The sequence below is a fragment of the Lissotriton vulgaris genome, chromosome 2_1 (genome assembly GCF_964263255.1).
Source record: "Lissotriton vulgaris chromosome 2_1, aLisVul1.2, whole genome shotgun sequence".
Taxonomy (NCBI): domain Eukaryota; kingdom Metazoa; phylum Chordata; class Amphibia; order Caudata; family Salamandridae; genus Lissotriton; species Lissotriton vulgaris.
Genome location: NC_141687.1, coordinates 1840459717 through 1840472714, shown reverse-complemented (window position 1 = coordinate 1840472714; position 12998 = coordinate 1840459717). Strand labels below are relative to the sequence as shown.

Here is a 12998-nt window from a genome sequence, read left to right as displayed (position 1 = left end):
CTGAATGAGTGGTTTAGCTAGAAATGCATACTGGGGAATCCATTGTCTGCAGTACGAGGTGAGGCCTATAAAGGCCCGCACTTCCTTTTGCGTCTGGGGTTGTGGCATATTTGCAATTAACTGAATGCGATCGGGAGTGAGCTGTCTCCCCACTTTGGACAGAAAGTGACCCAAGTACACAACTTGCTGAACACAGAATTGTAGCTTCGAAGGAGACACCTTGTGTCCCTTGTCGGCCAGAAAATGTAAAACTGTCAGTGATGCTTGTTCACATTCGGGCTCACTTCGTGCGGTGATCAGCAGATCATCGACGTATTGCAGTAAAGCGGTGTTAACTGGCATTGTGATACAATCAAGTTGTCTTTTCAGCGCTTGGCTATAGATGCTGGGGCTTTCTGTGAATCCTTGAGGTGCGCGCGAAAATTTGAAACTTCGTCCATTTAAACTGAATCCGAAGAGATATTGGCTCTCTGGATCAATAGGTACACTGAAGAAGGCGTTCTTGAGGTCAATTACAGTAAAGAACGTTGCTTCTGAATCAATAGCCGTCAATAAGGATGAGATATCGGGAACCACAGGGTACTGTGGAATAATGCATTTATTCAGTTCTCTTAAATCAATCACCAGCCGATATACTGGCGGTGCATTGGGGTCAGTACGTTTAAGAATCGGAATGATGGGTGAATTGCAGATATTGGAGTCGGTTTCTACAACCACTCCTTGGGCAATGAGCTCTTCAATGATTTCCAGTAAAGCCACTACAGCATCGGGTGGTAACTTGTATTGTCTGATTCTGGGTAAAACTACACCTGCTTTGAGTGTAACACGGTATGGTGTAATGTGCATACAACCTACATCAGTTGGGCCTTTTGCCCACAGGTGATCTGGTACATTTTTCAATCTGACATCAAACTCACGTAACATATAATGACCCTTGAAATCCCGCAGAAAGAGTCTGACTCCCTCCGGGGAACAGCATATTATAGCTCCTAGAGCCTTCAATGTTTTTATTCCTAACAGATTTTCTGGACATGATTTCGTGAGTAACAGGTCTGTAACACGTGATAGTGGACCCACAGCCAGGGGAACGGGTTTCGATACCTCATTTACAATGGGCTGTCCTGAAAAACCAAGGGAAACATTCTGTGAGCCTGAGAGGGGTGCCCCTGGAACTTCATCATGACTTATGGTGGTACGACTTGCCCCTGTGTCAATTAAAAACTTTCTGTCTTTTCCCAATACTTGACTATGTACATAAGGACCCTCTTGATCTACAGGAATCTCAATAAGAGGCAAGCCACCTTCCCTCTCTAGGCTGTTTCATGTATATCGTGAATAATCGGGGTAAGCGGACTGGGCATACTGGTACATCTGTTGTGAAACTTGCTGAGTTGCGGCAATGGGCTGCGGCTGTGATACCGCTACTGTCTGTGCTGTATGTGATGAAGCATGCGTAGGCTGTGTATTCTGCATGGGCTGTATATTCTGTGAAGACTGATGCTGGTTATGGTCCAGTCTAGGTGGATGCGGCCTTTCTTTAGTTTTACCTGTCGCTATGTTATGTTTCAGAACTTGGCATTCGTGTACGTAGTGACCTGGCTGCTTGCAATAATTGCATGTCCCTTTAACGGGAGCTGCGGTGTGACCTGTCTGGGTCGTACCCTTTCTGTGGCCGTCGGTTGGGACCGACTGGGCTACTAGCATTTTCATTTTCGTGTCTTTCATACGTTTCTGTTCCTGATCCTGCTCTTCTCTAATTCTGTTCTGATGGTATTGTAACATTTGTAACATCTGTGATGGCGTATTGGCTTGCCATGTACTCTCGACCTTGTATACGCGGTTTTTAACTGCTAACAGGGAATTCTCGACTAACTTTGATACAAAAAGATGCGGGTACGACTCACTACTTGGTTTAAGACCACTATTAATAATGAAACATTTCTCGAATCTTGAATAGAAGTCACTAGTATCTTCATCGGGTTTCTGTTTACATGCTGAGATTGCATCCCAGTCTTCCTTTCTAGTTGTCAATAATCTTGGCAGAACCTGTACTATCAAACCTGGTAATGCTTTAGTTTTCTCCCCAAGGCCTACCCCTGGGACACGTTTATTCTCTTCGTCTTCTATTTCTGTCCATACAATCTTTTTCTCTCCCACCTCCCATTCTTTTTCCTTGAGTTTCTCGTAGATGCCCGTGGGCAGCAGTACCTTTAACATTTTCGTGATATCTTCGTACATATAATCCCCCATCAGTAACATGTCTTTAAGCTCTCTGTGAAAACCTGCAGGGTCTTTATCATGGCACGGGACTAGTTTCTTCATTTCTAACAGTTCTAACTTAGTCAGAGGAGTGTGTACATACACACGTTTCAAGTTATGATCCTCACCCATCACTGGATGCACTTCTCGTAAGGGGTTCTGACTTTCAATGCCATGCAGACGTTCCATATGATACATTTTTCTTTCTGGGGGCGGGGCGGGAACATATTCGGGACTTATGAAAGTGTTATATCTGTGGCGTTGTTCTAGAATTATTTGAATTAATTTGGTGCTTAAGCCTCTCCATCTATCCATGAGTAGTTCTTCTAATGTATCGTGTAAGGGACCTGGATCAGAATGTTGATTTCTGTATTTAGTGAGGAGGTGCTGAATCATGTATACACCTGCTAATTTCTGCTCGTCTGGGGAAAGGTTCAGGAATGTCTGTGCTACGGTGTCATCATTGTATATATCCGGATTGTCAGTCCATAATATGGCTGACCGGGCTAGTTCTTGTTCATCCATAGAATTGAGTACATGGTACCCCATTCGTTCTCGAAGCCTTTTATCAGTCTCCTGGAACTGATGTTCAGGAGAATTCGGGTTTGTTAAGGCAGAGAGAAAAACTCTCTTGCTTTCCGGACGAATGCCTTTCCTAAGGTAAGTTCCCTTACCTACATACGCTATAGTGCCTGTAGTTTTTTCTGGTTCTTCAGGTTCTTCTTCCCCCTCGGAGGAAGCCTTTTCTTTCTCTTTTTCGTGTATTTCTATCACTGTTTTTCTTATTTTCTTGTACATACTGGCTATGCAAGTCCCCTTGTCGTGTTTTCCTTCAGATATATTTTGACCCCATCTGTTGAGTGCATCTAATTCACCCTGATCTGTCTCAGGCCTGTCTCGTTCTCTTATTAAGCAATTTATGAAAAAACGTAGTATCTGTCCCTGAACGTCAACTTTCTGATGCTCCATGGCATCCTTAATACTGTCAGGGTCTTTCCCAGTCTGTACAAACTGATATATTCTATCTAGGTACTCTTTCATTCCTGAAAACAACAGCAGGAAATCAGTAGCAGATCGTAACCGTAGTGATGCCATCATCATTCTATCGTCTTTGCCGGGTACTGGATCATATCTGCAAACTGTAAGTTGTCCTTTGAGTATGTCGAGACGGGGTGATTTGAACGTGAAAGGACTCTGCAAGTCCCCGAGCTGTAACCTGGGCGTTAGTGGCGGGGTCCGGAGACCTCCTGTCGCACCTCCTGAGGCGGAAGCTTGGACATTATCTCTCTGTGGAGTCTGTATCTGTACTTGATTTTGTCTTTTAGTAGGGTCAGGTAGACGTGGTTTCGGTACATTAACTTTAGGTATGGGAGGTGGGAGAGGTGGTGGAACAGGGGGGATCTGTTGTGGTACTGGCGGAATATGATCTTGGGGCGGGTTACCACCCCCGTCCCCGTCGTTAGGCAGGGTGCGGACAGGCAGATTGGTGTAGGCGGGAGCTACATCCTCTAGATAGGAATTCAGGAATATGTCTTTAGTGGTTCTGTGAGTTACTTTAGTTGGAACTAATGGTGGCGGCAGATTTTTCGGTATTTCTGAAATGGCTTCAGGCGAACCCTCGGCCACAAGATACATACCATTTACAAGATTGTTTCGTGCGCGGTCTATTTGCTCTGTTTTTACTCGAATCCCCTCAGTAACTAATTCGTTTTCTTGGGCTTTTTCTGATTCTTTAAGTCTGTCCTCTCTACGTAGTTCTTTTTCAGCACGCTTATGTGATTCCTTACGCCAAAACTCTATGGCGTCTTTCTGAGATTGTCTGGCTTTCTTTTTCCATAATGCTTCTTCTACCTTCATGATGCACTCGGCATCCCATGTTCCATTAACTGGCCATCTGTGTCTCTCGTCTAGATGCCTAGTATAATCGGCCCATAATTCTAGATACAATATGGCATCTATGCCATGCTTATGGTACATAAAGTTTCCAGGAGTGTCCCTAGGGGGGATAGGAATTTCTTCCTCTAGCATCCCTTTCCTAGTTCCTATCTGCTTTAACTTGTTGAAAAACGGCATCTTGCTTACTTAGTACTGAATGCTCAATCCTTGCTACTTAATACTGGATACGGCTAGTTATACAAGAACACAATAATGCACAAAAAACAGTCACTCATACAACGACATTGATCACATAAAGCGACATATATGACTACCCCTTATATCGGATGTACTGCTAAACAGCACAGATACACTGCCAGAGACAATGCAGAAACTTGAATAACTGATGTACTGCTAAACAGTACAGATACACTGTCTAAAACAGTGCAGACCGGACTTGTGTACCCAAACCCGTCTAGATACGTCCCAGCAATGGTACTCACCGGGAAGCACGGAAAACAGAAGGCCTCGGAAAACTCGACTGGACAGGACCGGACTCGACTCGACTCGACACGTGGATACTTCGGAAAACTGGCGGGCCTCTTGACACCTCGGACCTTGCTTCTTTCGGCTAGGCTCTGGTCGGGATCCTCCGCGCTCCTCACCGCCTCGTCTGGGCACTGATCGCAATCTTCGTCACCTCCGTGGGCCAGAGGGAGATACAGGAAATCCTGCCAGTACGCGTAGGTTCCGTCTAACTGATGGCAGGGGACAGAGTTTGCAACGCACCAACCGGCGCGTGAGGTGGGGGAGGGGTCCCTATTCGGGCGCCAAAATGTCGTAAATATTTAATTTACCATCTTAATTTCTATGCAGGGAAGTACTTAATCAATAATAACTCAATCGGATAAGAAAGAAACAGGGTCCGTGGTGTTAGAGTTCTTAGGGGTTTTATTCCTTAAAAAGGAATCGTTCCGGAACTGGGTATCAGGTTCCTGCAACCACACAGGGTCCAGGAAGGGATAGAGCCATAATTTATTGACAATACATAGCTTATATACTTAATTTACATCATAGAAAGCAATATAGTAGGCGTAACAGCTGAGAGAAGACAAGATAACAGCATCCACGTGTTACTAGTGCGTAATCAGAAGGCGTGGACTAGGCGTAAACTGGAGGTGTGTTCTAGAAACGTCACAAGTGGGTGGTACTAAACAGAAATGTTGCAATGTCAGCAGAAATCGGAGGCTTGGATGCGCGCGCAGCTACATGACGTATGATTGGCGTGAAACTGAAGGGTGCAGGGGACTTGACATTTCAACTAGCGGAAAGAGACAGGAGTCTGGCATGTCAGATCAACTTGTGCTTCTATCATATCTGATATCTGATGTTTAGGAACTGAGCTATCTGGGCGGAAAGGTCTCTGGGGCAGAAGCTATTCTATACTGACTGTGAGTGCGTGTATAAGCGCCTAAGTGTCTGCATGAGAAGCGTGGGGGCATGGGCCTTCCAGGGTAGCGTGGTAACAGAGGCTATGAATTACTTGCACGGAGACAGGACGGCCAGGCCCTTTTGCTCTACAGCTGGGGGAATGTTTACTTAAACTAGTAGGCAGGAATGCGTCTTCGGAAAGGGAAACAGATAACTCGAAGGTTGAATTCATTCTTGGCAGGCAGCAGGCTGAGCTGAGCGCGGTGGGCCGCGCTGGAAGTAAGGCAGAGTTCACCAGTACGGGGGCAGCCTGGGCTGAGGCTTTCAGAGTCAGAAGGCAGGAAAAGCTCGATGGCAGAAATTCAGGGCCTACTTTGCCAGAGCTGAAAAACGTGTAAAGTACACCACAAAAAGACGTTGGCATGGCATACTTAGGAACGGACTATTCAACCCATTCAGGGTGGGTCTGAAAGAGGACATGTTAACGTTGGACGCAAATGTATTTGCGTCTTCATAGCTGGTACAGGAGGGAAATTACATGCACTTTAAACTCGTACATGGAGACGGTGGGGTACACGATAGGGAACATAACTTGACCAAAAATTTATATTTCCTCACTTGTTCAACACACCCTGTGAGGCACCCAGCAGAAGAGGGTCACAGTAGTCAAGACAGCTAAGAATAGTCGCCTGAACCACTAACGGAAGGAAGTAGGAGCTGTTCACGTTTCCTTACAGCCCTCAAAAGGTGGAAACAGGAAGATGTTAGATGATTTGCCTGCTTTACCAATATCAGGTTCTCACCCAGATAGAAAAAACAAAATATGAACTACAACAGTAGAATTTCCTCTAGACCTAAATTACATGAACATTAAATGAACATTGAGTTACACAAAGGGATTTCTCATTGCATATTTTATTTCATTTTTTTTCCTTTTATATTTATCATACTTTACATTTTGTACATAGCAAGAAATCTTCTCAAATACAAAAATATATGGCTTCTCAATTAAAACAAATTCATATCCATATCCCCAATTTGGAAATCACATGTAATAAGATTGCAACAAATTAATTCAGCACATACCCTACACACAATCACACCTCTCTCAACTACCAATCATATCTCTTGCACTCACTTCATTCATGCTCTACACCACCAGAACAACACTGCATGCACAGATAGAAACCAGGTGATACAATCAGCCCTGAGTAGCTGTGCTGAAAACAGGGGTGTCAAACTCTATCTCTTGGCCGACGCACGTTTCAATGGTACTATTGCTTTCTAACCGTCTTCTTCAGGACCTGTTTTTTGTAATTGCTTTAAAACGGGTGGAAGGAGGGGAAGAATAATCTGTGTATGAGATCCTTGGCGTACTCTAGAAGTATATTAGTATATTCGGCTAGCAACGAGATACACTAGGGCCAACACCGTGTCCTGCTAATAAGGACACCTTATTTGTGGTGTCTTGTGCTATTGCAGTGGTTGTTTTAATGGGTTTTGTTGCCCTTTGCCATCACTGATAGTGATGTCATATAGATGGACCCAACACTTTACTTAGGGAATTCTCTCCGAAGGCCTTATTATGGGTTGGTGTATATCTTTATTATTGGGATGGAATAGGTAATACTCTGTCCTTTTACTTTCACCTTCTTTTTTGTTATAGACGTTAGCGCTTTGTCAGTCTATGTAGTCTTCCATAGGTTCACGCTCGCATCACTATTCGGCTCGCCGTCCGCCATAGGTTTTCATATTTCAAACGGAGCCTTTATGGCATCATTCAAAAACTGGGAAAAAGCGTGGCGATAAGAGACAATGAATGTACGGTCCATCTTCCTGATGTTCTCACCTCCATGAGGGAAGCTGTCCTGCATTTAGATTTAGTAAGGAGGTCAGCTCATTATGGTGAATCCTCATGACAGATCGTTTCTACGTACAAATAGAGGTGTGACCTATAAACCCAAAAGTTCACCCCTGCCACCTCTTTCTTAAGCGCACTATCCCTTTAAAAGCGTGAAAATGTAAAGACACCTGGGAGGTGCTACTACACCATATAGATGTGAGGGAGCTGGGAACTGAATCTGCGTAGGTCTCTTTTCATGGGAAATCCAGAGTGCAACCACACATTCTGATAGATATTGGGTTACTTTGAAATGATAACAGCTTGTGACTGACTCAGCCCCAGTAGTAATAACCCATCAGGGTCCCTCGGATGACAATACTTGCTTGTCAGAGGCCCTACCTGAGGAAAAGAGTGCTCGCTGAACTTCACCCCTCAAGCACACATTTCAAAAGTTCAGAATAGAGAACCTTGTTTGTAGCGCCTGGTCTGGAAAAGCAGGTCACCAACCACAAGAGTAAGAGCTGGCTGGAGAGCTGGCATAAGGGTTAACAAGGAAGGAAGGAGTCTGGCATGGGGTAACAAAGGAAGGAAGGAGTCTGGCATGGGATAACAAGGAAGGAAAGAGACTGGCATGGGGTAACAAGGAAGGAAGGAGTCTGGCATGGGGTAACAAGGAAGGAAGGAGTCTGGCACGGGATAACAAGGAAGGAATGAGACTGGCATGAGGTAACAAAGGAAGGAAGGAGTCTGGCATGGGATAACAAGGAAGGAAAGAGACTGGCATGGGGGAACAAGGAAGGAAGGAGTCTGGCATGCGGTAACAAGTAAGGAAGGAGACTGGCATGGGGTAACAAAGGAAGGAAGGAGTCTGGCATGGGGTAACAAGGAAGGAAAGAGACTGGCTTGGGGTAACAAGGAAGGAAGGAGTCTGGCATGGGGTAACAAGTAAGGAAGGAGACTGGCATGGGGTAACAAGGAAGGAATGAGACTGGCATGAGGTAACAAAGGAAGGAAGGAGTCTGGCATGGGATAACAAGGAAGGAAAGAGACTGGCATGGGGTAACAAGGAAGGAAGGAGTCTGGCATGGGGTAACAAGTAAGGAAGGAGACTGGCATGGGGTAACAAGGAAGGAATGAGACTGGCATGGGGTAACAAGGAAGGAATGAGACTGGCATGGAGATAACAAGGAAGGAAGGAGTCTGGCATGGGGTAACAAGGAAGGAATGAGACTGGCATGGGGTAACAGGAAGGAAGGAGTCTTGCATGGGGTATCAAGGAAGGAATGAGACTGGCATGGGGTAACAGGAAGGAAGGAGTCTGGCATGGGGTATCAATGAAGGAATGAGACTGGCATGGGGTAACAAGGAAGGAAGGAGTCTGGCATGGGGTAACAAGGAAGGAAGGAGACTGGCATGGGGTAACAAGGAAAGAATGAGACTGGCATGGGGTAACAAGGAAGGAAGGAGTCTGGCATGGGGTAACACGGAAGGAAAGAGACTGGCATGGGGTAACAAGGAAGGAAGGAGACTGGCATGGGGTAACAAGGAAGGAAGGAGACTGGCATGGGGTAACAGGAAGGAAGGAGCCCAGCATGGGGTAACAAGGAAGGAAGGAGACTGGCATGGGGTAACAAGGAAGGAAGGAGTCTGGCATGGGGTAACAAGGAAGGAAGGAGACTGGCATGGGGTAACAAGGAAAGAATGAGACTGGCATGGGGTAACAGGAAGGGAGGAGTCTGGCATGGGGTAACAGGAAGGGAGGAGTCTGGCATGGGGTAAGAAGGAAGGAAGGAGACTGGCATGTGGTAACAAGGAAGGAAGGAGACTGGCATGGAGATAACAAGGAAGGAATGAGACTGGCATGGAGATAACAAGGAAGGAAGGAGACTGGCATGGGGAAACAAGGAAGGAAGGAGTCTGGCATGGGGTAACAAGGAAGGAATTAGACTGACATGGAGATAACAAGGAAGGAAGGAGACTGGCATGGGGAAACAAGGAAGGAAGGAGTCTGGCATGAGATAACAAGGAAGGAATTAGACTGCAATGGAGATAAGGAAGGAAGGAGACTGGCATGGGGTAACAAGGAAAGAATGAGACTGGCATGGGGTAACAAGGAAGGAATGAGACTGGCATGGAGATAACAAGGAAGGAAGGAGACTGGCATGGGGTAACAAGGAAGGACGGAGACTGGCATGGGGTAACAAGGAAGGAAGGAGACTGGCATGGGGTAACAAGGAAGGAAGGAGACTGGCATGGGGTAACAAGGAAGCACGGGCACTGGCATGAGGTAACAAGGAAGGAAGGAGAGTGGCATGGGGTAACAAGGAAGGAAGGAGACTGGCATGGGGATAACAAGTTAAAGAGGAGCTCCATCGGCCAAAGAGTGAGCGTACATATGCCAGACGATGAGGCTTGGTACGGATACCTTATTAATTGCAATATTTCACAACGTATGATTTGTAATTCTAGGCTCATGCAAAGGTCTGGCACACTTACAACAAGCAATGGCGCAGCAGGCAAAGAGGTAAGCGAATGCATGGCAGAGGTGTGCACCTTGGGTGATGAACTACCAGCTCGTATCTGCTACTTAGCAAAGAAGGTTATGTCCTACTAGCAGTCCCCACTATACTCCACCAGTAACCAGATGAGTTAGCCCAAACTAACAGTTATCCACAACTGACTCACAGGAGGCAGACTATTGCCAAACAACATCACTGATAGGAGCAGCCATTAACCATTAACTGACAAACAGGGACTGGCCATTACTGGCTTCTATGTACTTGTTATTACCAAGAATAAAACCATACTACCTGTTATCTACCACTGAAAGGGGAACAACATGCTCTGCCTGTTGGCTACTGCTGATCAACAAACAACAACCTGGCTTCATTACGTTATTGATCATGGAACAAGGGCTGAGGCCTTACTGGCTATCCCCGCATGTTAACAGGATTACTTGATGTAATAGATAAATACCCAAGAGAGGATGCCTGAGTGCTTGCAGCCCACCTTCTTTCTGAGTGATCATAGACTGATCTCATTTACCTCTTTGCTCGCAGGCATGGTGGGGATTTCTTTGACCAGCGACTGGGGAGAGCCGGTGGACATGAACAACCAGAAGGACATCGAAGCTGCCGAGCGCTACATGCAGTTCTATCTGGGCTGGTTTGCAAATACGCTTTATAATGGAGACTATCCGGAAGTGATGAAGGACTACATAGGTGAGTCTACCGTGGAGAACGACGGCTGGCTGTGGTGGCAGACAAAGCATGCTTCACATGATGTCAGCAGTGCAATGAGTTACTCAGACCAACCTTTGGCCTTTAGGGGCTCTCCTGGTCAACACTATGTCGCGAGACATGCGTTTCAGGTCTGCTAGCCTTGATGGGTCCTGAGTAGGCCGTGAGATACCGTTGGCCATTTCTTTCAATCAACACACAAGGCTGAAGGAATAGCAAATACCACCCCATACACCAGTGTTGGTCACTACTGGGATACTTTATTCTGTGTGCAGGCCAGTCTACTGGGATCAAACATACTGCTCAAACTGGGTAGAATGCAAACATCCCAGTGGTTAATGCCAAGCCACACTTTATTTGACAAGAAAGCAGGTGCTGCTCGTGCAAAGGGGTTTGGGCCCACAGTAACAATGTAGAGCCTGCTGTATTATTTAGGCTGTGCTATTAACGTGTAATATAACATGTAGTCCTTTTGAAAGTTAAAAGTAGACTAACCAATCAAATTTATTAACTTTTGTGATATTTGTGTTACATTGTATTTGGTCTCAAAAGCGAAAAATCACTAGAAATGGAAGGCATCTGACGGCCCCAATATTCAAAGATGGAAGCGCGAGGGATAAAATGGGCTTGGTGCGAGGGCAGGGTCTTGCTCAGAAATGCGATAAGGGGTGTGTGCAAGTTGGAAAGAGCTCGGGCATGGGAGGTTCTGATGGAAGAAATGTGGAGCGACGACCGAGAACCTGAGGCCTCTACTCCTGAGAGATCGTCACAGCAGGAGAACCCCCAGTGGCAAGATCAGGAAGGGTTAATGGCGCAGACCCAGAGAGATAGGGACACGTAGTACCCTTAGATGAGTGAGGGCCTGGACCTGGAAAAGAGGCGACTGCGTGAATCAAACACACACCACACAGTATAGTGGCAGTGAGTTATAGAGCTCAACGGAAGACTTTAGTAGACAGCAGTGCGGGAAGGGAGGGGGGTGTTGGGTGTTAATTACCTTGTTGGGGGAGGGTGGGGGCACAGGGGGGGGGGTAACTACAACCTCCATAGAGGAACGTCTATTGTTCAATGGGTGGGCCAGATAGCACCAAGGACAATACTGACATGGGCATGTACTGTCTGTAATGAGATATAATGATCCTGAGAATGTTATGCATTTACGTGTACAACCATCAGCATAATGGCTCAGCGACATGTAAAAGGCAATAAAGCGTGGTAAAAAAACATTGTATCTGGTCTCAAACCTCACAACACTTACTCCATATTTGGCCATGAGTCCCTCATGACAAGCTACTTACCGTTTGTAACTCACTTTCTGGTGAGTACTGTAAAGACAGAATCCTTACCTTTAGAAAATTCAAAGGCGCCGTACTGGACTGACAGATTTTCTTCTGTAGTGCGCCCATGCACCAGTAGGTGGTGTAATACAGCTCCCAGCTCTGGGGTGACTTAATAACACCCAAGAAGTGACAGAATTGAGCTGCATATAAGTGCCACCCCAGCACACTGATGTCAGTATCTGAAGCATTCTCCTTCAACACCCTCAAACACAGGGCATTCCGAATAAATTGTAGGTTACAATGTGCCAAAATCGAACTTGGGATCTTATTGTGTTCAGGAGTCCAATCCACAGGAGTAGTTTCTTACCTGTAACTCCAGTTCTGTAGTACGGTATCTCTGTTATAGTCATAATCCAGTGAATAGTCCCGCCCATGTGCGTGGACCCCGGAGCAATCAAAAATAATCTCTTAAGCTGTCTTCTTTGCAGTCCTGCATAGACACTTAAGAGAAAATCAAGACAAATAATGCAGCCTAACACTTACAAGGCTACAATGGCCACCACTTCCTCTAAACAGTGAAAAGGATAGCCATCAATGTTAAATTTTACACATTTTACCAAGTTTCCCTCATAGAGAAAACTCCCCTTCACCAAAATCCAGTTGAGGTCCTTCTGAGGCTCTGCCGGGAGAGACGAGCGCTTCGCATGGTTTTAAAATCTTTGCCTACTGTGAATGCTTTTTAAAACTTGATTATTGCATGTGTGTCATTTTTTTTTAATTTCTGTAATTTTTTATTGTATATAAAAAAATATATATTTACATGGAGCATACATGAGTGGCGGAAAGAAAAAGGAGAAAAAGAAAAAAGAAAAAGAAGGCGCCGGGGGGGGGGTGTATATCAATATTGTCCTGCAATAGTTCGTTCCTTGCCATGGTCCGTGGGGTCGGATAGTTCGACTAGTCCAAAAAAAAGAAGAAGTCCGTTTTCCGAGTCTTGCTTGGCGTTGTCTTCTTTCCCCCCTTTGCGCTGCCTGGTGGGTATAACGCCCCGGACGATAGAGAGGATAGAGA

The 12998-nt window shown here is 45.7% G+C and overlaps 1 protein-coding gene across 4 annotated transcripts in view; it reads left to right on the top strand.

Moving 5' to 3' along the window:
• The window catches only part of LCTL (lactase like), a 160214-nt gene that overhangs the window by 44916 nt on the left and 102300 nt on the right, over positions 1 to 12998 (top strand). For all 4 annotated transcript variants that reach the window (XM_086958000.1, XM_086958001.1, XM_086958003.1 and 1 more), the window contains exons 9-10: positions 9878 to 9932; positions 10468 to 10629. In XM_086958000.1, coding sequence (XP_086814126.1) covers positions 9878 to 9932; positions 10468 to 10629 — 217 coding nt within the window. The remainder of the gene's footprint in view (positions 1 to 9877; positions 9933 to 10467; positions 10630 to 12998) is intronic.